Here is a 24,166-nt window from a genome sequence, read left to right on the forward strand (position 1 = left end):
GGGAATAGGGCTCAATTAGAAAATCTATTTCTGATAATAACTTATCAACAAAAAATAAAGAAGTTGTTTGATATAATGAAGACAGCACTTGACTGGGAGTTGGAGGAACTATATTTAAGCTCTAATTCTATAAGTGGTTAACTAGGTGAGTTCAGGTCAATCATTAAATCTTTTGGCCTTGACTTCTCTATCTATATTAGGAATGATAGGAATCATATAACTCATGTTTTAGGGTTGTTTGGAGAGAAGTATTTTGTAAACTTTAGGTGTTCTACTAATGAGTTATTCTTTATCACTCACAAGGATTCGTAGTGTTGGGCATAGAGTTCAAGGAGATCAAAAACAGAAAGAAAAGTTTGGTCTCATTTATAACAAATTATTCATAGGGGTGTGTGTGTGTGTGTGTGTGTGTGTGTGTGTGTGTGTGTGTGTGTGTGTGTGTTAGGAAAAAACAATAAATAAAATGGTGGGTTCATTGACGGGGAAATCTGTAATTGTGATATATCAATATAAGGGAATCCTACTACTTTAAAAAGTCATAAATCAAGAATTCTGAAGAACAAGAGAAGATTTGCAAGGACTGGGTAAAATAAAAATAATATACACAATGGTGTTAACTGGCACAGTGGATGGAGATTTGGGCCTGGGATCAGAAGACTCATCTCCCTGAGTTCAGATCAGGCCTCAGACACTTACCAGCTGTGTGAACCAGGGCAAGTCATTAATCCTGATTTGCCTTAGTTCCTCATGTGTAAAATGAATTAGAGAAGGAAATAGCAAACCACTCCAGTGTCTTTGCCAAATGGTGCCACAAAGAGATGAACAAGATTGAAAACAATTCAACAACACACAATGACTACAACTATTTAAATGAAAAGGACAATGAATTGAAACTCAACAGTCCCTCCTCCCCTGGAGAGGTGGGAGACAATGGGTGGACAATGGCTCATATACTGACAGATATAGTTGATACATCTCTTCCTTTGTTAAAGGGGAGTATTTACTGGGTAGGGAAGAAATACATGCAGGAATGGCTGTCATAAAAACAAATCACATCATTAAGATACATATACACACACAAAAATAAATCACCTTTTTATCTCTGGCCCAACATTTTAACTTGCTGAGCTATTTTTGGGATCCTGACTCAGTGACATTCAGTGTCTGAGCTATTTCTTCCAGCTTTGTGCCATCTGAATGTTGTGTGAGCATACCATCTGAATTGGTATCGAAGTCACTGCTATAAAGTTAAAGATCTATGGACCCAAACCATTAACTACCAAATGAAAGAATGTTCCAAATCACTACTAATAAGATTGAGATAATCCTTGTGAAATGCTTAACACAGTATAAATACAAGCTTGTATAAATGATTATCTTCATATCTCTCTCTAATAAGAAAAATAATAAAACCCTACAAACTGGCAAAGGTAACAAAAGACAGGAAGAGTTGATACTGAAGGTTTTTACTTCAGGGAACAAAAACAAAATGCTTTGGCATTTTATGACAGGCATTTTTAAAAGAAATGGTTACTAATTGTATGAAGATAGGCACACTGGTAAGCTTTTGGTAGAGTTTGGAATTAGTAGAACCACTTTGAAGAGCAGTTTGGAATTGTAAGAGGATTCTCCAGGTTCCTGTGAAGAACTCATGACTTTAACCCCCCGCCTCTCCCTGGAATTGTAAAAGAAACCACAGGTTTATTTTAAAGTCATTCCAACACAAAAGAAGAAAGTGAGAGATAGCTAAGAGTTTCTTAGTTTTGGACACAGCAGTTTAACCAGGTCAGTGGCTGATTAACTGAGCATTAGAAGTCAGAGAGGTATGGGCCATAAGAGACAACAAGAAATGCTCCAAGTTTTTCTTAAATGCCCTTTCCCTCCTCAGAGTGCATGGGAGTGTTGATGGTGGAGGTCTTCTGTTGGAGAGTTTGCCTTTTGGGAGTGGTCCTAGGGTCTTGTATTGGACAGATTGCTCTTGGGGGTGTCATGCCTAATCTAGTATCTAAGTTGACTCACTGGTGAGTGCAAGGCCAGGGCCAAAGTAAAGGGCAAATGCAGAAACTGATTACAAAATGTCTTTCTAATTACAATATTACTTTATGCCTATAATTCTCTGCATTACATTTATACAAAAAAAGTCAGTGAAATATCCAAACCCCACTTACCCAGAGGTTCTATTTGTGAGGAACCTAGAGTGTTTGGCTTCCACAGGATGTAGAGGAATTGTTAGTCTGAGTTCCTCTACATTCTGTGTGTGTGTGTGTGTGTGTGTGTGTGTGTGTGTGTGTGTGTGTGTGTGTGTAGACTCTCTCTCTCTCTCTCTCTCTCTCTCTCTCTCCCCAAGACTGGGGTCTGCCCGTGGCTATTGGTGCCTAGGAGCAGCTATGTGAGGTAAGACAAAAGAACTGTCCCCACCTGCTCAGCCCTGAGATGAGGTCAGACTGGCTCCTTCGGTCCTAAGTTGACCTGGGGTCCTTGTCCTTCACAAGTGAAGGTATTGCCCTGCCCTCCCCTGCCACCTGGCATGATGCCCGGGGTGGGGAAACCAGTGTTAGAGGGCGGGGGGAGTGTGTGGATTAGACTATAACCCTGACCCAGGACGGGGAAGAAGGGGAGGACAAGCCCGGCACGCTGCATCGAAGACTGGACTTGTCCCAATTCACTGCCTTTCTCACTTAGGAGAAATGGCCCTTCTCTGCCGAAAAGTGTATTAAGAAAGAACTATTTTGATCGCTCCGGAGTAAGCATTTATAATTACCAGTCATTCATAGCATGTACGTGGTGAAGGTCAAGTTTGGCTGTGCATCGCCCGGATGGATGAATGCGGAGAGAGGAAAGGCGGAGCCAGGCCGGGGTCGGGCCGGGCCGGAGCCCGGGCCGGGGAGCCGGGGCTGGAGCCAGGGTGCTGGGGCCGGGGTCGGGGCCGGGGCCGGGGCCGGGGCCTGGGCCTGGGCCGGGGGGGCCGGGGCCGGGGCCGGGGCCGCGGCCACAGCCACGCGCATGGGAAGCCCCCGTCCTCCTCATTATATGGGGTACACAACGCTTCCCTTTCCCACACTGGTTGGGCGCATTAGAAGAGGAGACGGGAAAGCCGGCCACAAGGGTCCCCCGAGGCTACGGCAGCTGTGCGCGGGCGCGGAGGGGGAAGGGCGGGGACCCCGGGGCAGGGGACCCCGGGGCGGGACGGAGCGGGTGAGGCTGGGGTAAGGCCTCCCTGGCAGCCCGCGATGGGCGCCCCCTCCATCAGCAGCGCCGCGGCCCTCGCCGCCTCCGCCGCCCTCCGGCGCACCTCCCCGCGGCCTCCCTGCGCACACCGGGGCTCCTCGGCCCGGCTTCGCCCAGAGAGCCTGCAGCGCCCGCCCCTGCCTACCTTGCCAGCCTTGCCAGCCCGCTTGCACCGCGCCCCTGGGGCCCCGCTCGGCCGCGCCGCCTCTGCCAGACGCCTCCGGAGCGGGCGGCCAGGCCGCCCAGGCTCAGAGGCCACCGCGGCCCGGGCGGCTCCCACCCCGGCCTCCCTTCCGACATGGCGTGTCCATGCGGGCACCGTGCCGCCCGCTCCTCCAGGGCCCCCGGCTCCCCCGCCTGTGCCCCGGGGGCAGTGAGGCAATGCTTGCCGGAGAGGGGCCCACGCAGGCTGCGGCCTCTACAAGGCACGGGTGTGGGGAAGGCGTCAACTGCGGACAAAACCTGTAGGTGCTTAATAAATGCTGATTGACTTTTTTTTAATAAATCACGATGTCCGTAGCTTCCCCACCGTGGCGGGGTGGCCAGCGCCCAACCTGGCCGGGTCCGAGAGCTGCGGCCTCAGTTGCCCCTCCCAAATCTCCTTTTCTTCATGTGTAAAATAAAGACAAGGCCACTCACAGGGCAGCCCCCGCAGTGCGGTGCCACGCACACAACACAAGGGGGCCGTGAAGCACGTTGTCACCCCGGCGCTTACTGTGAAAGCTCAGGATGCGAGGCTGTCCCAGCATGCCCTACTCCGGGGGGCGTGTCGGCGCGATGCTCCACCCACAAGAGGGCGGGCACACGTGCTGCCTGCCCAACCAGAGGGCGGGCCCACATGATGCTCCACCCATCGTGGGGGTGTGCCCACTTCTGCTCCACCCACCAGAGGGCGGGCCTATATGATGCTCCACCCATCGTGGGGCATATCTACTTCCGCTCCACCCACAAGAGGGCGGGTCAGTGCGACACTCCACCCAACAGAGGGCGGGCCCACATGATGCTCCACCCATTGGGGGGTGTGTCTGCTCCTGCTCCACCCACCAGGGGCGGGCCCACGAGATGCTCCACCCATCTGGGGCGTGTCCACTTCTGCTCCACCCACCAGAGGGCGGGTCCACATGCTTCTCCGTCCTGTAGGGGCGGGTCCCAGAGCCCTTCTGCCTCTCCACAGCCCCCTCCCTCGGGCCCCAGGTGGAAGTCTTTGTCTTGGTTGGCTGGGCTGGCCCCTGGGATGCCGGCCCCTGGGATGCCGGCCCCTGGGGTGCCGGCCCCTGGGAAGCCGACACCAGCCCTGCTACCTGCCCCAAAGAAGGATGCAGTAAACATGATGGAGGGGGGGGGTTCAACAATGGAATTAATAGCACAGCATTTCTAATGCAGTTAAGAAGACTGAACCACGATTAATTCATCATCAAGTTTTTATGAATATATAAAAAGGAGTGTTTTTGATGAAGTAGTAAAAAGTTCCCACGTGTCTTCCTAATCATTTACACACGGAGACTTCCATTGTTCTGGGGTCCTTGGGTTTCTGATCCTTTTCATCTATAATCTACCTGGCAATCTTTCATTAGGAGTATCAAAGTCATTTTTGAGAGGAACTATCTCTATTGTATCACAAAGAACTGACAACCACCACAATGGGATCAGATATAAGAAATGATGTTCTTTTGAGAAAAAGTGATTTTTTTTCCTTTGTGCTAATTGACAGGCAGTATAGGGGGAAAAAGCCAACAGAAATCTAAGTGTTCATGAGTATGTAACAATTTTTATATGGTTTACTTAAAATTAATGTTGAGATCAGGGAAAAGGAGAGTTGTGTTTTTTCATCACTTCTTTTAAAAAATAAATATTGTCAAAAATGTATTAATAATTTATGAAAGTCTCCTCCACCCCCAGTTTGGGGCCTTGGGTGAAGTTGCTTACTGTATTATGTTATGCAAGAAAGTCACCGACTCAAATTAGCTATGTATGCTAGGAACTATTTTTCTTAATGGTGACTACTGTAGACTAAACAATATCCTTGCAATTGTGAGCCTTGGAAAAGTATTTGATTAATCCGCTTTTGCCTCTGAATCTAAAAACAAAGAATTCTGGTTTTGTCATTTGTTAGTTCAACAAGAAATTCTAAGGAAAAATGAATTAATGTTCAAAATTCTAGATGATCGAAACACAACAAAACAAAAAATTATCCCTAGGCAATTAGTGCAGTTGGTTTGAACATAGACTAAGTTTCCTTTGAAAAATTGGATCATATGTTGCTGATTGTCAAAGGTTACAGTTTTGATCTCCCAGATGGGCCAATCAGCTGCATGCTTGTTTCACAGTCAGACTACCTTAATCCCTAAATCAAAATTTCATGTCTATGGTCACAGAGGAAACAAGTGAGAGAGTATATAGATCAATCAATGGCAAACTATTGCTTCTAGGAAATCAACTCACGGTGTACATCCTATGAATAGGTCAATGGGGCAATATTTATATGGTCAAGTCAGGGAGGCCAGTCCTGAATTGGATCTAAGGTGACTACTCTGTTCCAGGTGTTGCTCACCAGGGTGGGATGGTTACCCATGGTCAAGAGGTCTCTCTACCCTTCTGCCTCCTCTGCTTCTCTTAGAAATCTATAAACAGGTTTCTACTTCTGATTATGGCCACCCAATAGAAGCCTATTTGTTCTCTTTAGAACCATAGATTCTCCTTTTAAATAAGTACATTTTAAAATAAGATTCAAAAAGAAGAAAAAAGAAAAGGAGAAATGTTGTTGGATAGTCATTACCTGTAGGGTCAGCCGAACAATGTTCGATGTGTAGATGAGCATACAGTGCAGAATGTCAAGCAGGGAAAACAGCAAAGCACTGGCAGTCTTGATGTTGCTCTTATTGTCCAGATCCAGGTACAGGGCTGAAGTTTCAATTAAAAGGGTGCATATGTGGCGAACCAACCCTGAAGGAAAATGGGAAAATTAAATAGATATGGATACACATCACCCATAAGAAAGTTTGCAGAGAAGTCAAGGAGTCACCAAAGAGTTGTCCAGTCAGAATAGGAGATATGATGGTCATATCCTTCATTATGAAGGAAAAGGAAAAGGGCAGGAGCAAAGGCAAAAACACAATGGATGATGTTGGGAAAATATGTTAAGGGGAAGGTCTGCAGTAGGGAAAGGGAAGAGGTTGGATTAGTGAAGTAGGTGGGGAGGTAGATTGTGAAAGGCCTTGAATTCCAGACTTCAGATTTTATTATTTTATTCTTTTAATAATGAGATTTTTTTTTTTTAGGTTTCAAATCAGAGGAATGCTGTATGGCAAAAGCAGGATTTTACAAAGATTGCTAAATGAATAATGGCAGAAAATAGAAGAATGGGTATATGAAGGTCAGCTAAAAGTCCACTGAAATTGTTGTGAGCCATTGAGCCTAAATTAGTGATGGCAACTAGAAATGAAAAAGAAAAAAAAGCATTTTGAAACAATAACAGAGAAGTTTCAGTCACTAAACTGGGAAAGGGAAATAGGGGAAACTGCAAGTTAAGTCTGAAAACTCAAATCTGAGTAAAACAGAATAATAATTAAACTTATAACAGCATTGATAGAAATAAGGAAGTCAAAATAGGAAATCAGTTGCAGGAGAGTGATCATGTTGGTTTTCAACATGTTGAGTTTGAGATGATAATAGAAAATTTCAAGGAGAGATGTTCAATAGATTAATTGAAAATTTGGGCAGGAGTTTGGGAGGAAAGTCAAGATTGATGATAGATCTAAGCAGTGCCCACCGGAGGCAATTCCTGAAGCTCTGAGAGTGTGAATTCTCAGAGAAAGTGGAAAAGGGCTGAGGAGGGAACCTAGTCTTGAGGGTATCTATAATGAGAGGAGAAGAGTAGGAAAAACAAAACCTCAGACCTAGAATCAGAAAAAGCATATTCAAAGGCTAGTAGGGCTACTTATTTGTGTGACTTTTGTTTTGGATTTTGTTTTTTGCAAGGCAATGGGGTTAAGTGACTTGTCCAAGGTCACACAGCTAGGTAATTATTAAGTGTCTGAATTTAGATTTGAACTCAGGTACTTCTGACTCTAGGGCCAGTCCTCCTGAATTCAGGGCCAATGCTCCATTAGTGTGACTTTTGGAAAGCTCATTAACTTGCCTAGACCTCATGCTTTTATTAATCACCTACAAAATGGGAATAACAGTACTTGTACTCCTTATTTGATTGTAAATAGCAAACCATATAAGGAACACGGAATAGTTGTATTTCTGTAAAGTGCTATATAAATGGACATGACTGTCATTAAAATAAAGAGAAGGCACAAAGGAAGAAATATTAACAGGGCAAAGGTTTTTGTATAGATTGCATTTTGTGCAAATGTCCCGTGCAAATACATCCTTATAAATGGCCATGTCCTCCAGATGCCCCTATTTGTGGATGAAGCCTTAGAACATGATTGAGTACTTTCCTATAAGACTCAGAACCATTGGTTTAAGGATCCAAAATGAAATGGAAATATAATACCTATTGCCTCAAGTATGACATGGATGGCCAGTCCACTAAGTCAATCTATTGGCATCTCTTTCCTGGTTGGGCATTGCAAATGGACAATAGACTAGATTGCACAGGAAAATGTGCGATGCTTTCAGTGATGCCATTCTGCTCCCTGACACAAAAGTGACAAAAACAAGAGATGAAGAGTGGGCATAAGAAGATTATCAATGATAACCCACAAACCTATGAGTTACATGCAGATGTATCCAGGAAGCATAAGATAAGAAAATGGGGTGGGTTGCTCATGTGGCAAGAGCAAGAGATAACAGATACACAGCCCAAATGTTGAACTGGTAACTAAATGAAACATTAAAAGGTCTCATGAAGGGACCTAGTAAGTTCACTGGATAGATCCTCTTTGGGGAATTTATGAGAGGGCAAGGATACATACAGGAGGATAAGAAAATGAGAATTTGCATGTGATCTCTACCATTGGAAGGAATGAATACCCACATTGATGAGATCATGATTCCACTGAAATGTTAAAAGAAAAAGAGAAGCAACCTTTGGAGTCTGAGAGCTTACTGGTGATAGCTCTGTTTGAAGGGAGGCTTTTACGGAGAGTTTCAGGAAGTGGGGGGCAATTCACATGCTACAGAGAGGGCAAGCAATGAAGTCTAAGAAAAGACCCTCAGATCTGGAACTCTGGCATCCAGAAGCTCAGGGAATAAAACAGCAAGGGCAATGCAAGATGGGTGCAAGCCAATAGTCTTTACTTTCTGCTCACCTTCAAGCTCAGGATTAGTCTAGTGACTGAAAAGCTCAAACACAATGCATTATTAATGCAAGGAATTAGTATTGACAAAGAAAGAAGGGAAGGAAAAGAGAGCATGGGGGGAGGAAACAAAAACCATACTTTGCTAAGCCCTCCCAAATTCCAAGGATTATTTTCTTTTCCTACTCAACTAAATCACATATAATCACATTAAAAAAAAGAAAGTTATTTAGAAAGACTTCTGATGGGCACCAGGAAAAATCAAATGTATACAGCTCTTAAAATGAGTGGTTACAGACCCCATGGAAAATTAATTTTAAAGACTTCATGGGGACTCTTAACATATATGCTTATGTCAATAGTGACATAATAGTATAAAATATGATAAAAACATAGGTTGTAGATAGAGTACTGGACTTAGAATCCAGAATTGGAGTTCCGACATTGCCTTAGCACTTACTAGCTCTGTGACTTGGGCAAGTCAGTTAACTTCTCTCAGTTTAATGAGAGAGCTTAATGATGGGGGTTATCTCCAAGGTTTATCTCCAAGATGTTTGTAAAGCACCTTACAAATCCTAAATTATCACCATCACCATTTTTTGTTATTATAACTGAGGATACTGAGTAGTTATGTAATGTCACTAGAAAGAAATAGCTCTCCCGCTCCCAGTCATAATTGCAGATCTACTAGAAACCAAGTCTATGATCATTTCACCAGAATAAATTTTAATAAACTTAGCTAAATAGTACAATAGTACAGTATATCATTACTAAAAGTGTGCAAAGGGCTATTTCATCCAAAAATTAACCATGAACAGCTGTGGCAAAGCTTCTCTTGGATGAATTTATGGAGAAGGTGACAGGACAAATGAACTGAGAAAGTGATATACTGACCAGTCTATTTCATGCAATTGGAACAACTGATTCAACCTAGAACACACCTCCTCTATTCCGGAGTTAATAAAGAGCCATTGACAAATTTTTTTAAAAAAATTAAAGATGAAGAACAGACAGGTGGACTGTGAATTTGGCATGAAAGACAGTTTACATTGGCAAATGATTTTACGTGTACTAGTCAGAGATACAGATGTTACTAGTTGTACCCATCCAAAGCATTATGATGGAGGGATCACCCTCAGGAAAAAATGGAATCAAAAGGCTGGACCGGAGCTTCAGAGGTCACCTCATTTGTCTTTGCAGTTTCAGTTAGTCTTGGACCTAGTATATGTCACCTATGTGTATCCAAGGAGCTTCTCTTCCTAACCCAAGCACATGCAGGCAGCGGCCAAGCTACTCTCTCAGAGCTAGGGAAACAGGCCTTTGGTATACATCCTATGGCTGAAAGTTATCTGCAATCTAACAAGCCATACCCATTGAAAATGCACTCCAGTAAAACCATGGATCCTTGGAATATTGAAATAATACTCAGAAGATCCACTTCAGTAGGTTGTTATAAGGGGAAGAGCACTACTTCATACCATGATTTACTAATATGATTATATTAATACTGGCAGCAATCAGTGAATAAATATTTATTAAATTTCTACTGCATGTTCACTGCATTAAGCCCATGAGATACAAGCTGAGGATAAGTCACCCTTCTTGAGCTCAAGGAGCTCAAATTGCATTGGTGTATACAACATGCAAAAAGCTGTCCAGATAGGATAACATGCCACTGTATAAATAGAAGGTAATCCGAGATGGATGGTCTTGGGGTAGGTCAGGAAAAGTGGACAGAAAGCCAAAGAGAAAGATTTAGGACCAAGAAATCCTATAATCCAGGCATCACATTGGGCTCCTTGAATCACAGATTCAGAAAGATTCTTTCCTGTTAAAGGATCTATGTTTTGTTGTTATATGAGGGGAATGACCAGGAGAACCTGGGTTAGGTTAGAAAGGAAGGTGGGGAGTGGCAAGGGTCAGAGACTCAGGACTGATGAAATGCATCTTCATTGAATATGGAAGGAATGAGATAGGATATCTTTGTTTTCTCACATTGAAACCAAGGATGGAGATTAGTGCAGGTAAGAATAAGGGACCAAATTTATTTTCTCTATATGGGAGATGAGCTCTGAGAAAAACCATCCTGAATTTAAAGAAAATAAAAATGAAAACTGGAAGAAGGCTTATCTAGGGCACAGATTGCAATCGATCACTGAGCATTTAAGTGCTTACTATGGATCTGCCAGAAATTCTGCTGGCCATTGAGGAGATAAAGATAAAAAAAAAAGAAAGAAACAATTTTTTTTCAAGAGGAGTTTGTTTGCTATGCTAAGATGACAAAAATGTTAACTGTAGCTTTTGATCTGGGAGAGTGCTTGGAGGTCATCTGGCCAATGTCCCTTATTTTACAGATGAGAAAACCAAGGCCAAGAATGATAAAGCAACTTGTCAGATATCAGATGGGCAAGGTTTGGGCTCAGGGCCCCTGATTCAAGGCTCTGCTTTTCTTACTGAATAATATATATTTCCCTAAGAAGAAAAGGTGGAAAGTATGCAGTGATACTACTAAGAGCTTATAAAATTTCATCTAGATTGTGTGTGTGTGTGTAGGCTGGCTAATCATAGGACCCCAGAATTAAGAACAGAGAAAGGCTTTCTCTCTTCCTAAGAGATAAATATTGGCCAAGCCATCCTGAATATATCCCTCATCCATCCCCTTGGGTTGCCATTACTCTTGTCTGGACTTGCAATAGCTTCCCAGCTTCCTAACACAGAGGCCCTTCCTGTCCCTCCTTTTCTAGAAGTTCCAGTAGTTCCCTCTTGTGGCTAACACAAAATACACCCTTTTCTATTTGGCTATTAAAGCTTTTAGTAACCTGGTTCCAATCTACCTTTGCAGGTTGATGCTCCACCATGGGCTCTATGGTCCAGCCCAACTGGACTACTTAGCATTTCCCAAATTCAGCATTCCCTCTCCCTCACGTCTTTGTTCAGCTCGTATCCCTGGACCTCTCCACCCCACTGAATCTCAAGCTTCTTTCAAAGCTTAGAGTCCTTGGTTTCTATGAAGGTTACACTCAGGTCCTGTCTACTATGGAAGGTTCTTTATTTTTAAGTCCCTCTCAAATTATTTTTCATTTCTTTACCTGTGTACACATTACATTCCTTTTGCAGAATAAAAGGTCCTTTGAGAGTAGGAGTTACCCTCTCTTTTCTCTTTAACCTCACAATAATACAATGCCTTGTTCACAGTAAGAAATGTTTGTTGAAATGAATTGTAATTGCTTGTAATTCCTGGTTCTAAGTACGAATAAGACACCAATGGCAGAGAAAAGCAAATAGATTTTAGGCCTGGAATTTCCTAAATATGTGAGATATTGATATTTTATTTTATAGAGCAGTTATTTAATATTCCTGTTCTCCCCCCAAAAAAATTTTGAATAATTTAAGCAAGTATATTGTAACACATCCTTTTGCATTAATGTCCTGAGAAAACTTAGTACATACATATAAATTCATATATGCATATGCATCTGTGTGTATACATATAAACATATATATTTATATGTATATTTGCACATGTACCTATAGCACTGTCAAAATGTACCAACCTCATGACCAAAATGGTGCCTGGGTTCTTATACAGAATCAGATAATCATTTGGTTCCAAAGAGAAAAGAAAAAAAAAAGCAGCCAAACTGAATTTTTTCTCAGTATATAATTTTCAACACACACACATGCTCTAGATCTTTTGGCTAACAGCCCTCATGCCCAAAGACAGGTTCAGGTTTCATATTTCAAGAGATAAAAGCTTTGGATAAACCCAATTCAAAGGCAGAATTATGAAAGACAGCCAAAACAGGAAGAAGGGAGAATTTTAAAGTTTAGGTTATTAAGCACTGGGGATACTAACATCTTGCCAACCCAAAAGTAACTAGAGTAGAGCAGTTTAGAATTAAGTTATATAAATAAATCTTAAACAACATTATCACTAAGAATCTGAGCAAGAAGGGATGGATGTTGATTTAGGAAATAAAAATCTGAGAAAACATTACTTCCTGCTCACCTAAGAGATAAATTTTGGGCCTTCCATTTTGATTTACAATTTTGATTAGTAATGTTAAAAGTAGTGACTGGTACTGTTTTAAAACATCCTGTATCCTGGGAAGTAGATAGAATGGGAAAAAGAGAGCAAAGCAGCAGCAGGATGGTTGATTCTCAGTCTTCCCTCCCACATCAACTACTTCCTGGGAAAGAGAGCTTGGTGGGAAGCTTCTATTCTTTTACATTTCATTTAGCACATGTTTATGGAACATCTGGTATAAGTGAAGTCAAGCTCATTGGCCTAGAGTTTGACAGTGACATTTTCTTTTTCGAAAACAAAAATAATTAGTATTAACATAGTATTTTAAGATTCACAACGTGTTTTATAAACACATTTCATTTGATCCTCACAACCTTGCGAGGTAGACTCTATTATTTTCCTGCTTTTTTTGGCTAAGAAAATAGATAGAGGACAAATGACTTGTCCAGCTTCACACAAAGGACAAAATGAGATCATTTTTGTAAAATAGCACAGTGTCTGTATTAGTAGGTGCTTACTTATCCAAAATATCCTGTCTCTATCTCCTTCCTTCTCCAGGCATCCACTGGTTTTGTGTTGCCATTCTCCTCCTCCACCTCAAGTCAAAGTTCTTTCCCTTCCTTGATCAGTTGCTATAAACCTCCCCTTTCTGCTACCTCTGCTTCCTTTTCTGGCCTCAGCTCTTTCTGAGCATTACCATTTCTAGTCCTGACCTTACAGGACTATTTCACACCATTATCTTCATCTCCTGTCACCTGGCCCTGCTTCGGTCTTCTCTACTTGCTTTCTTAAAGAGGTTGGTTGGATACCATATCATCAGGTTAGGAAGAAACTCAAATACTACTTAAAGAGTTTTGAGATTATCCACTTAAGAAGAATTATTTTATAGCTACAATCAGAGTTTTCCATGCTCACTGACTTCAATCATTTAGTATGAGATGCAACAAGGAATAGTATGATAGACAGTTTGGGGAAATAGATTTTTTTAGGTTTTTGCAAGGCAAATGGGATTAAGTGGCTTGTCCAAGGCCACACAGCTAGGCAATTGTTAAGTGTCTGAGGCTGGATTTGAACCCAGGTACTCCTGACTCCAGGACTGGTGCTCTATCTACTACACCACCTAGTCGCTCAGGAAATGGATTTAAAAAAAAATAACCATTTGTCTACAAATGAAAAACTCATGGATTTTAATTTCTAGGCTGACACTGGTTAATTATATGACCCTAAGTAAATCATTTAATCTCCCCTCTCTTCCCTGAAAAAAATAATATTTGCAATGCTCATGCAATGAGAGGTAATCTAGGGCTGAAAATAGAGGACTGGCCTTGAAGTCATGAAGATTTAAATTTAATTCCTGCCTTGACACCTACAAGACATCTGATCCATGGCATTGAACTGTTTAGTATACAGGTTATGGAATATTTGTCCATGGACTGGCAAAGGGAGTATGCCAACCAGGCATCAGCCCCACTAATGGAATCATAGGGCTGATCTCAGACAAACCAAAGAATGAAACAAAAGAGCCCGACTTCACAAGTCTGTTCTTCATAAACCTAAAAGTTCTAGATAAATACAAGGTAATGTTATTAGGAAAAAAAGTATTGTTGGGAATGCAGAAGATACAAAAAAAATGTAAATGCCCCAGCATTGAGTCTAGCACACAGTAAGAGGTTACCTGAATTAAAAATAAGTCTATCCTGGTTATTACAGTCTCTTTGTGTCCAAGAAACTATAATTCAAGGCAGGATTGGACAAGTAAGCACTCCTGGAGTTCTGGCCACAGTCAGCTTAGATGATCAGGGAAGGTGTCCTTTGGTAAGCTGTTCCCACTCCAGGTCCCACATCCTTTTCCACTCTTTGAACACCTTCCAGTCCCCATGGCTATTCCTCCATCAAGACCCTTCTCCAACTGTTGGTTCTGGCCATTCCCCTCCCTTCTCATCTCCACCTTCTGCCTTCCTTTGATTCTCAGCTAAAATTCTACCTTTTTCAGGAAGCCTGTCCCAAATCCTCTTCATTCAAATGCCTTCCCTCTCTTTATTATTTCCTATTTATCTGACCTGTTATTTGCTTATATTTAGTTATTTGAATGTTATTTGTTTTTATACAGCCAGATAGTGCCCGACACATAGTAAGCATGGCATTAGGGACATTTCCTAAGGGCACTATGGCTAGAAGGGACCACAGAGGTAACTAAGTCCATCCCTTCCATTTTATTGGTGAGAAAAATGGAGACTCAGAGACACTAAGACTAGTCCAAAGTCAAAATGCTAATAAGTACCAAAGGTAGTATTTGAACACAGCCCTTCCTACTCCAAGTCCAGTGTTCCCTTCACTATGGCACACCAATGGAAGGGCTGGGAGAGGAAAAAGCTCCTGCATAGGGGAGAACAAAAACAAATTTGTGGGGGGATGGCACAAGCGATCTTCCACTTGGAAACTACTGAGTTTCCAAATGAAGTTGTGCAGAGGGAAGAACACAGATTCAAAAGAACAAATTACCAGCATTATGTAAATGATAACAACATTAAACAACAACAGAACTCAGGCTAAATACCACTGAGGGCATTGGCACTCCCAAGTTCAAACTAGTATGCACAGTTGCCTTTCTTTTGACAAATGGGAGATTATCAACAAGTACAGTTACATTTTCTATCTGCTGTAGGCCCTAGGGTATGTACCTTGGGGTCTGTGCATTTCTATGTAGCTATTAAAACAAGATTTTTCAATTATACAGAAATTACTGAGTTGAAATATAAAACAGTAAAGCTGACATTGCTGAAGTCTTACAGAAAAAAAAAATGGAAGAGTAAGCTGGGATTAGATTCCAAGAAGCATGACCTGTTCCTATCATTAGAATCTATAATTGGGGCAGCCAGGTGGTGTAGTGGATAAAGCACCGGCCTTGGAGTCAGGAGTACCTGGGTTCAAATCCGGTCGCAGACACTTAATAATTACCTAGCTGTGTGGCCTTGGGCAAGCCAGTTAACCCCATTTGCCTTGCAAAAAAAAACCTAAAAAAAAAAAAAGAATCTATAATCACGGAGCAGCTAGGTGGTGCAGTGGATAGAGCACTGGTCCTGGAGTCAGGAGTACCTGAATTCAAATCCGGCCTCAGACATTTAATAATTACCTAGCTGTGTGGCCTTGGGCAAGCCACTTAACCCCAGTGCCTTGAAAAACTTTAAAAAAAAAAGAGAGAGAGAGAGACTCTATAATCACAATCATATTGTGAGTATCTTTTGGAATCCTCTACCCTTAGCAGAGGGTCTATATTATATTTGATGAACAAATTAATTAAAACTTAATAAATTCCTATTGATCCATATTAATAATAATAGTACTACTAGCTATTATTTCTATAGCATGCTGAGATCTGAAAAGTCATTTACAAACACGCTGCATTTCATCATCACGACAACCCTGGGAGGACACCCCATTTTAGGGGCACACAGTTAGAAAGTGTCTGAGGTCATTTTTGAATCCAGGTTTTGGACTCTGGCCAATGTAGTACTCTTTCAAAATGGACCAAACTTCCACTCTAACAACTATCCATGTTATTTCAAAAATAACACAAAGACAATTCCCCAAGATAGTAAAAATAAGAATCAAGCTAAGAAACATCAGTGTACCCAAACCTTTACACCGTCATGCCCTGTAACTAACATTTTTTGAGATGGCATTATAAACTATAAAGCATATTTCCTATTCATGCTATTGCTAACATTTTCTTTAAAATGGAAAATGGAGACTATAACTTGCCTCATAGGAACACTGAAAGGCTTAATGGAGGCTAACAAAGTGTTGTGATATTCTTAAGTAAAAGTTTTATGCAGAAACATGGGTGATCGAGATGGTAATGGGTTATTATTGAGCATGTCATTTTGGAAAAGGACAATATGGGCCTAAGTGAAAAAAGGCCTTTTTTAATGGCCAAGCGGATTTTGTCCAGTCAAGGAACCAAAGTTCTTGGTATTTCACCATCATTTTCTTAGTTTACTGTAGAAGGTGCCTTCATTGGGAGTGCCAGCACAAGAGGCAGGTTGTAATATATTTAGATTGCCCCAAATGGCTGCAACAATTTTCCAAGGAAGTGAATTTAACTACAGTTGCTAAGGTAACAGAGTGGTAAGCAGTATTCAGGTAGAAATGATCATGGCATCCAGAATGGTTCCCTGTGAGTTTGCCTCTTTGATAGGGAATTCTGCCTATAAATGCCTAAAATTCAAAGTCTTTTATCCAAGATGACATCAATAGTTAGTCCTGCTCCAGAATGGCATCCTCGGCCAGACTCCATCTTTCAGAGACCCAAGGTTCACCAGGACAACCCCAGATGTAAGCCTCAAATTAATGTTTCACAGTTTTCTTCACCTTGGTGTGGGGGCTAAGGGTTGAGGGCCCAGATGTTTCCCCTATGGCTTTGTTTATAGGAACATTTGGATGAAGGGAGACCTTTCCAAAGTGCTTCGGACAAAACACTCAAGTTTTGTCCTAAGGGCCCTTATCCTGCCCAGACCCAAACCTCCTTCAAGATCACCAGCTCCAACCCAGGCCACCTCCTTCCACCATTATCTCAATCTCTTCTCCACTGGAACCTTGAACTCAGACCATGGAGCCACCCAACCCAGGTTCAGAGAGCTGTCAGCTTTGGTCTTACCTTTCTCAGAAACAGTCCTCAGTCTCAATTTCCATTGCAAGTTCTCCCCCCAAATCCCACCAAAAAAACCCAATAAGCCACAGCTTTGTTTCCCTCCCCATCCCCTTTCAAGTCTAGAGAATTGTCTTGGTTTTTATAGTTTGATTTTGTATCACTAGTGATTACTAAAGTGCCAGGGCCAGAAGTAGTATCTGGGCCTGGAATCAGGAAGATCTGAGGTCAAATCTGAGTTTAGATACTTCCTAGCTACGTGACCCTAGGCAAGTCCCTTAACTCTGTTTTGCTTTGGTTTCCTCATCTGTAAAATGAGTTGGAGAAGGAAACTGCAAACCATTCCAGGATCTTTGCTGAGAAAAACCCCAAATGAGGTCACAAAGAGTCGGACATGATTGAAATGACTGAACCACAACAGCTCCTTAGAAGTATTTAATAGATGCTTAGAGTGTAAGCTCCTAGAAAGCAAAAATCTTTTGCCTCTTTTAGCATCATGTCTAGAAGACAGAGTTTATTGATTATTATCTATTTAACTACCTAACTTCCAAGCCATCAAAAGTTACTTCCTGATAAATGCCTAAAATGTCATCTTTACCTCATATGCCAGACAAAGAGCAATTTCTTCATTAAGGAGAGCTGGCACAGTCAGTCAATGATTAGCTTGTCAAAACTGGCAAACCTGACTAAGGAATGAAAAGACCCAAAAATCTATTGTGTGGGTATGTGCACACACATGCGCGCACACACACACACAAATTAAATGTCAGTATATAAAATAATGACTTTTCAATACCTCTCACTCTGTGCTCTACTTACTAGTATTGTGACTGATTGACATGACTGAAATTGGGACCCATGAGACCCAGCTTATCATCCAAGCTCTGCCACTAACTAGATGCCAAATGATTTAAACCTCTCCAGTCCTCAGTTCCCTCATCTGTAAAATGAGGGGAATTTGAGAAATTCATTCATTCATTCAATTAGAATTTATCATGCTCTTGAAGGTCTCTTCTCCTTGAAGCTTCTGTAATTTTATGATTCTCACAGACATTTCATTGGCTCATAAGATTTAGATGTAGATGGAACTTTCAATATAATATGGATCTTTGAATTAGCCCCAGCATCTTCAACTGAGGTCCTAAGAATGAGGCAGGATTCCCATCAAGTCCTGATTATGAACCCAAAGCTCCTGCTGTTACATCATAGTTGTCAAAGCAGGCCTGTAAGGAATTGGAAGGGCAGCCCTCAAACCATGTACAAGTGCAGCCATTGCTCTTTAGACATCCAGGGCTGGAGGAGGTGGGGAGATAGCACTTGGACTAGGAACTAGAACGCAAGCTGCAAGAAGGTGGTGGAGCAAACCTTACTCCGACCCAAATCATCTTTTTCCCATCTTGGCAAGATGAGGTGAGAGTATTGACAGTTAGTCTGGCAACGATGGGTAGAAGGAGACATCCCAAGAGCAACTGTGCCATGGAGAAGCTTTACTCCTTTTTTCCTTTTCAGAGACAGGGGGAAGGTGGCAATGATAAAACTAGTATTATTGCAATAGCCCTGATAATAAATTTAGGGTTTCCAGAGAGGTGATTTAAAAAAAAAAAACATTGAAAGTCCTGCATGGCTACTGAGTTATGGTATGGCTATATCATAGGGCACACTTGCACCTGGAACAAACTGGCTTTTGTTGTATCTACTATTCACAAATGAGAGCCCAACATACAAGAACAGCTTATAGCCTAAGAGGCCTCCTCCTAAAGCAGAAGAATAACAGGATTTCCTGATTTTTTTTCCCCAAATGTTCACAAGGAAAGGCTGCTCTGTAATTTTGGCTAAACATAAGAAATATGCAGGATGCACCTAGAATGAAAAATCCTAGAGTGGGAAACTGGTGAATTAGGGTAAAAAATCCAATAAGTCTTTGAGCATTATCTCATCCACAAGAGATTAGGAAACTCTGTCGTCAATCCTTTTCGAAAACCATTTTAACTTACAAAAGTAGAAAGATTCCATCAAGGGCACTGTGAGGCTCCCTAGTGGAAGTTTGGAGCCTTAATTTAAAGCCAGCATTTCCTCTAAAGAAAATGGCATTTTAATGCTATAATACAGAGTATGATCCTTCATTATCTGCCAGAAAAATTAAAACACATTTCTACCTTTGCCTCACCTTCCTTTTAGCTGAATCTGTGAGAGGCCAGATTTAAAATTGTAGCTTCTCTTCATAACCCTCCTCCCCTCCCCCTCCTCCACTCCCTCCCCTCAACTTTCAAAAATATATTAAATTCAGATCTAAGTAGCTCCAGCCTTTGGAAATCCAGTTAAATAGTGGCCACAAACTGTCACTTTTTTCACTTCAGTGCTGAGTGGCTTAAATGGCCTTAAGGCAAGTTCCCAGAGCTAATTACTCTATTCGGTAGCTCAGGAGTCTTTGGGCTGAAAATAATGACTGAGAAATCTCAGTTTTAGAAAAATCCTTAGTGACTTTAAGACAGTCTTATATGGCAGAAATAATAATAATAAATGTCAGCAACTATGCATAAGATATTACCAATATCACATTTAAGCATCATTTTATGGTTGCAAATATTTAATATTTTTTATAATAACCCTATGATGTGGGCACTGAAACAGATGAGGAAGCTGAGTCCCAGAAAGGTTTAAGGGACTACTCCATGGTTCAAAGTTAGTAAGAGGTAGAATTGGAACCCAAACCCAGGTTTCTTGGGCTCCAAATTCATTGCTCCCTACCCACCATGCTACCATACTAGAAAATGAAAGTTGAAAGAGTAAAGTTTAATATTCATACAAATATTTGTTTCATGAAGGATTCTCACAGACATCTCATTGGATCATAGGATTTAGAGCTAGATGATTCTTCTTTTAAAAATCTTATGTACTATCTTAGTAGAGAAGAAGAGAATTATTTTTTTTTCCAATTCTAGACCATTTTGGAAAATCTGGATCAATTCCACAAATAACCACCACAAATCAATCAACTATTTCATTTTTAGTTCATGATTCCTTGGGAACTACTGAGAACATTTGGAGAAGATGTGATATTTTAATAAGTATAATCTGAACCAGCCAATGAAACTGATAAATGATAACTTGTTTTTTTCTTATAAATGTGAACCCCGACTTTTTTTTGTCTTTCATCTCTTACATCTTACAATCAATCACAAAGTCCTATTCATTATACTGCCTTCTTGCGCTGAGCCCATCTCACTCTCCTAGAGCAACTAGGACAACTCCCTGGACCACCACCATGGTTTTCTCTTGGACATTTCTGCCTCTCATCCATCATTCTGATGCCATCAGACTAATCTTCCTTATTCATATTTTAGTCCTATCACTTGTCTATTCAGTAATCTGGAAGGACTCGTTTCTAATCTTCTCCACTCGGTGTTACAGACCCTTATGAATCTGGAACATTTTCTTTTTCTGACTTTATTTTCTAATGCCTGCTTCCACACACTCTATGTTTTTGTTAAGCTGACCTATTCTGTCCCTTTCACCTGTCTTGCACACTCTCCATACCTTTTGATCATGGGCTATCTGTATCTCACCTGTTGAATTCCTAGCCATTCCTGACAAGTCCATCATCAGTGCCGCCTCCTCCACAGAGGTCTCTGATCTGCTCAGTATTCTCAGGGAGAGGAGCAGCCTAGGACCAAAAGGCAATGATGACAAAAAAGGCAGGATGTTTTGAGGGAACAGCATGGTCTGGTTTGGCTGAAGCCTAGTGTGTGCAGAAGGAAGGCAGTCATTTGGTCAAATAAAACAAAAACTAGTCTCCTAAGATATTCTATATAGGGAAAAAGTGAAGAAAGTACAAGTTGAGAAAATCCAACCTGAGGGGGGGGCCCTGAAGAACAAATAAAAAGAATCTAAGTCATGAGAGTGGAGATCAAGTCAAGTCTACTTATAAGAAGAGATGCTTGAGGGTGAGATGTTAAAAAACAAGACTAAAAAAATGATTTGCTTTATAAGATCACCTTACCCAAAAATTTGTTTTACTCAGTAGTAGTGCAAAGGAGGTGATTAAAAGATAATGATTGATTGACTGAAATGATACAGAGTGGGGAAAAAAATTGATAAGATTTTGTCATACTACCCAAGCCTTCTTGGGGAAAAAATATAAATATTTCTGCTTCACCAGCATCTTATTTTACAAAAACTCTTTAAGCCTTTATCTACAGCAGGACTATTATCTGTAACAATTATCCATTTCAGCAACATCTTATGGCATTAGTTAATTAACACGTTGCCATTCACAGGATGTGCACATTTCAGCTGATGTTACCCAAGATGTGATGCTGCATTATAAATGCAACCTGAGTGCTGCCAAGTGAATCAGTAGGGGATATATTTCATTTTTAGTTTTATAGTGGAAAAACAAATATATATTAGGAAGTTAGGAAGGAATGAATAAGCTAGTTTGCATATTAAGTGACTGCATAATTTGAGAAGTTACTTTTGAAATTAATTTGAACTATCCAAGGACTACATTTAGCTCACTTAAATGTGAATGATAAAAGGATGAGCAGAAAAGAAGAAAAAGGAAAAGACAAAAGAGGCTATTTAAAAGATGGGCAGTTAATGCCACCTTATTATGGAGAAGCATTTATTGATCTTTCAACAGTCTGCAAAGTCCTAAGTGAGACATGATTTTTGGGATGCTGGGCTTGAAAATTGGAGGTATTACCAACAAATCATATAGACAGTTTATTTAATCTACACTTAGTGCTTCTCAAGATGTGTTAGATACATATATTTATGTATATCTATATATAGTTATATGCATTTTATGTACAATATATATGTATATTTGGTTGGCTTGGGAAAGTTTTACACAATGGAATGGAGTGGGAAATTGAGGATGTTATTTTATGTAAATATTCTGGAAAGGGCTCACAAATGAGATCAAGTTAGAAAAAAGTCTTGATTGATAAACTCCAGTGATAAAAGAACTTTTTAGATAAATTGGAATGTTTGATGATGAGATGTTAAAAAAAAGACCAAACAAAATGATTTGTTTAACAAGCTCACTTAGGGTGCCTTGTCATCTTTTCTTTTCTCTAATCCTTTTCTTTATCTCTTCATCCATTCCTCTCTCAGTAGTAATTCTGGGTTATTCTATAAAATGAAACTATTTTCTCTCATATGAATGTATATATGTACATGTATGTGTTGAAATAGATACAGAGATAGATGACTGAGCTGTTGTTCAGTCAATTTCAGTTGAGTCTGACTTTTCATAATCTCATTTGGAATTTTCTTGGCAAAGATACTGGAGTAGTTTGCCATTTCCTTTTCTATTTCATTTTACAGACAAGGAAACTAAAGCAAAGAGGATTAAGTAACCTAATATTAGGCATCTAAGGCTGAATTTGAACTCGAGAAAATGATTTATAAATAGATATAAAAGAAACAGTCTAGACTTGTAGTTCATTCTAGCGTGGAAATCCCCCCTCCCCACCATGTAGACTGCCAAATTCTTTATAATTTATAGTCTTAAACGAGTGACCCATGGTCTACCTAATCCTCCTAAGGGGAAAGACATGAGAAACAATTCTAACTATTGAACATAAATCTTTTTATGCATTCCCCCCCCCCTTACAAAAACCACCAGCTATTTGCCACAACCAAGTAAATTTTTTTTTTAGGTTTTTGCAAGGCAATGGGGTTAAGTAGCTTGCCCAAGGCCACACAGCTAGATAATTGTTAAGTGTCTGAGGCTGGATTTGAACCCAGGTACTCCTGACACCAGGGCCGGTGCTCTATCCACTGCACCACCTAGCTGCCCCAACCAAGTACATTCTTACTTTATTTTATAAAATTATACTAATGAAGTCATGATCAATATGGACAATATATTTTAAAGTCAGTAGAGCATCCCAGCCACAATTAGTCACAAGAGGGTAATATACAATTTATAATGAAAATGTAAAAATTTATTTGCATATGTTAAACTCTTAGAATTTTTGGAGTTGGCAAGAGTCAGGTTCCCACAATCTCTGTCATGGGCACACCCAAGAGAAAGATTCAGAAGGGCTTGGTAAAGGCTAGATGTAGCTTGGATGTGATTTGTAGACTTGAAGTTAGGAGGTCTCTGATTCCCAGACCTTGTACTCTTTAGTCACATAAGTTGGGTAAATGATTAAACCAACCTCTCTGAGCTCTAGCATCTTCTTTCCTAAGATGGTCACAACATTTTCACTGCCTACTTTACAAGATGGCTATGAGGAAAATGCTTGGTAAAACTAAGTGTGTAAATCACAAGTGAAATACAAGCATTACAACCTAAATCATCTTATAAGATTGTAGATTTAGGACAATCGAATGTTAGAAAAAACTTTCTCAAATTCCTTGGTCCAATTGGTTGGTCTCATATGTCAGAGATGGAGCTGCCATGCCTAGAAATTTGTGCTAATAAATGACATCCCAATAGAAAACTTAAGATGTATGACTAACCATGGGGGGGGAAAGAATTTAGAAAATAAGGTAAGTTTTTAAGTGATAATTATTTTGTGATAATTAAATAGTCTTTTGCTTATAGGAAGTAATTCTAATGGCTGATAATAAAGTACCCCTAGAAAATTGTATGGAAATTTCTAACAACAGTAAATTTTGAGTTCTGGTCATGAAGAAAAATAGAAGTTTACTGTTTTGCTTTCAAATAACTTTTCATTTTAAATCATAAACACATTTTTAATTAGTACACATATTTTGTGGTTATTTTGACACATCTTTAACCAAAGAAAAACACGGTTGCCATCTGAAGAAAAAAAATCTGATGAACATCTACAATTTCATTTTAAACTGAATCCTCACATCCAACTTTAGTGTGTCTCCAGAGCTTCAATCTGACAACTGACTGTAGGACATCTCCAAATGGATGTTGACATTTTCAAATAGAACTCATCATCTTCCCTTTCTAAACTCCTCTCTCTGTTTAACATCCTTATTTTTGTTGAGGGCACATCAGTTTTAGAGTGTATAGACTTCCTTAAG

At 40.5% G+C, this 24,166-nt stretch overlaps 1 protein-coding gene across 2 annotated transcripts in view; it reads right to left on the minus strand.

The window, feature by feature from the left end:
• The window catches only part of ULK4 (unc-51 like kinase 4), a 730,095-nt gene that overhangs the window by 248,498 nt on the left and 457,431 nt on the right, over nt 1–24,166 (minus strand). For both annotated transcript variants that reach the window (XM_074195881.1, XM_074195880.1), the window contains one exon: nt 6,005–6,171. In XM_074195881.1, the coding sequence (XP_074051982.1) occupies nt 6,005–6,171 (167 nt within the window). The remainder of the gene's footprint in view (nt 1–6,004; nt 6,172–24,166) is intronic.

The sequence above is a fragment of the Macrotis lagotis genome, chromosome 7 (genome assembly GCF_037893015.1).
Source record: "Macrotis lagotis isolate mMagLag1 chromosome 7, bilby.v1.9.chrom.fasta, whole genome shotgun sequence".
NCBI lineage: Eukaryota > Metazoa > Chordata > Mammalia > Peramelemorphia > Peramelidae > Macrotis > Macrotis lagotis.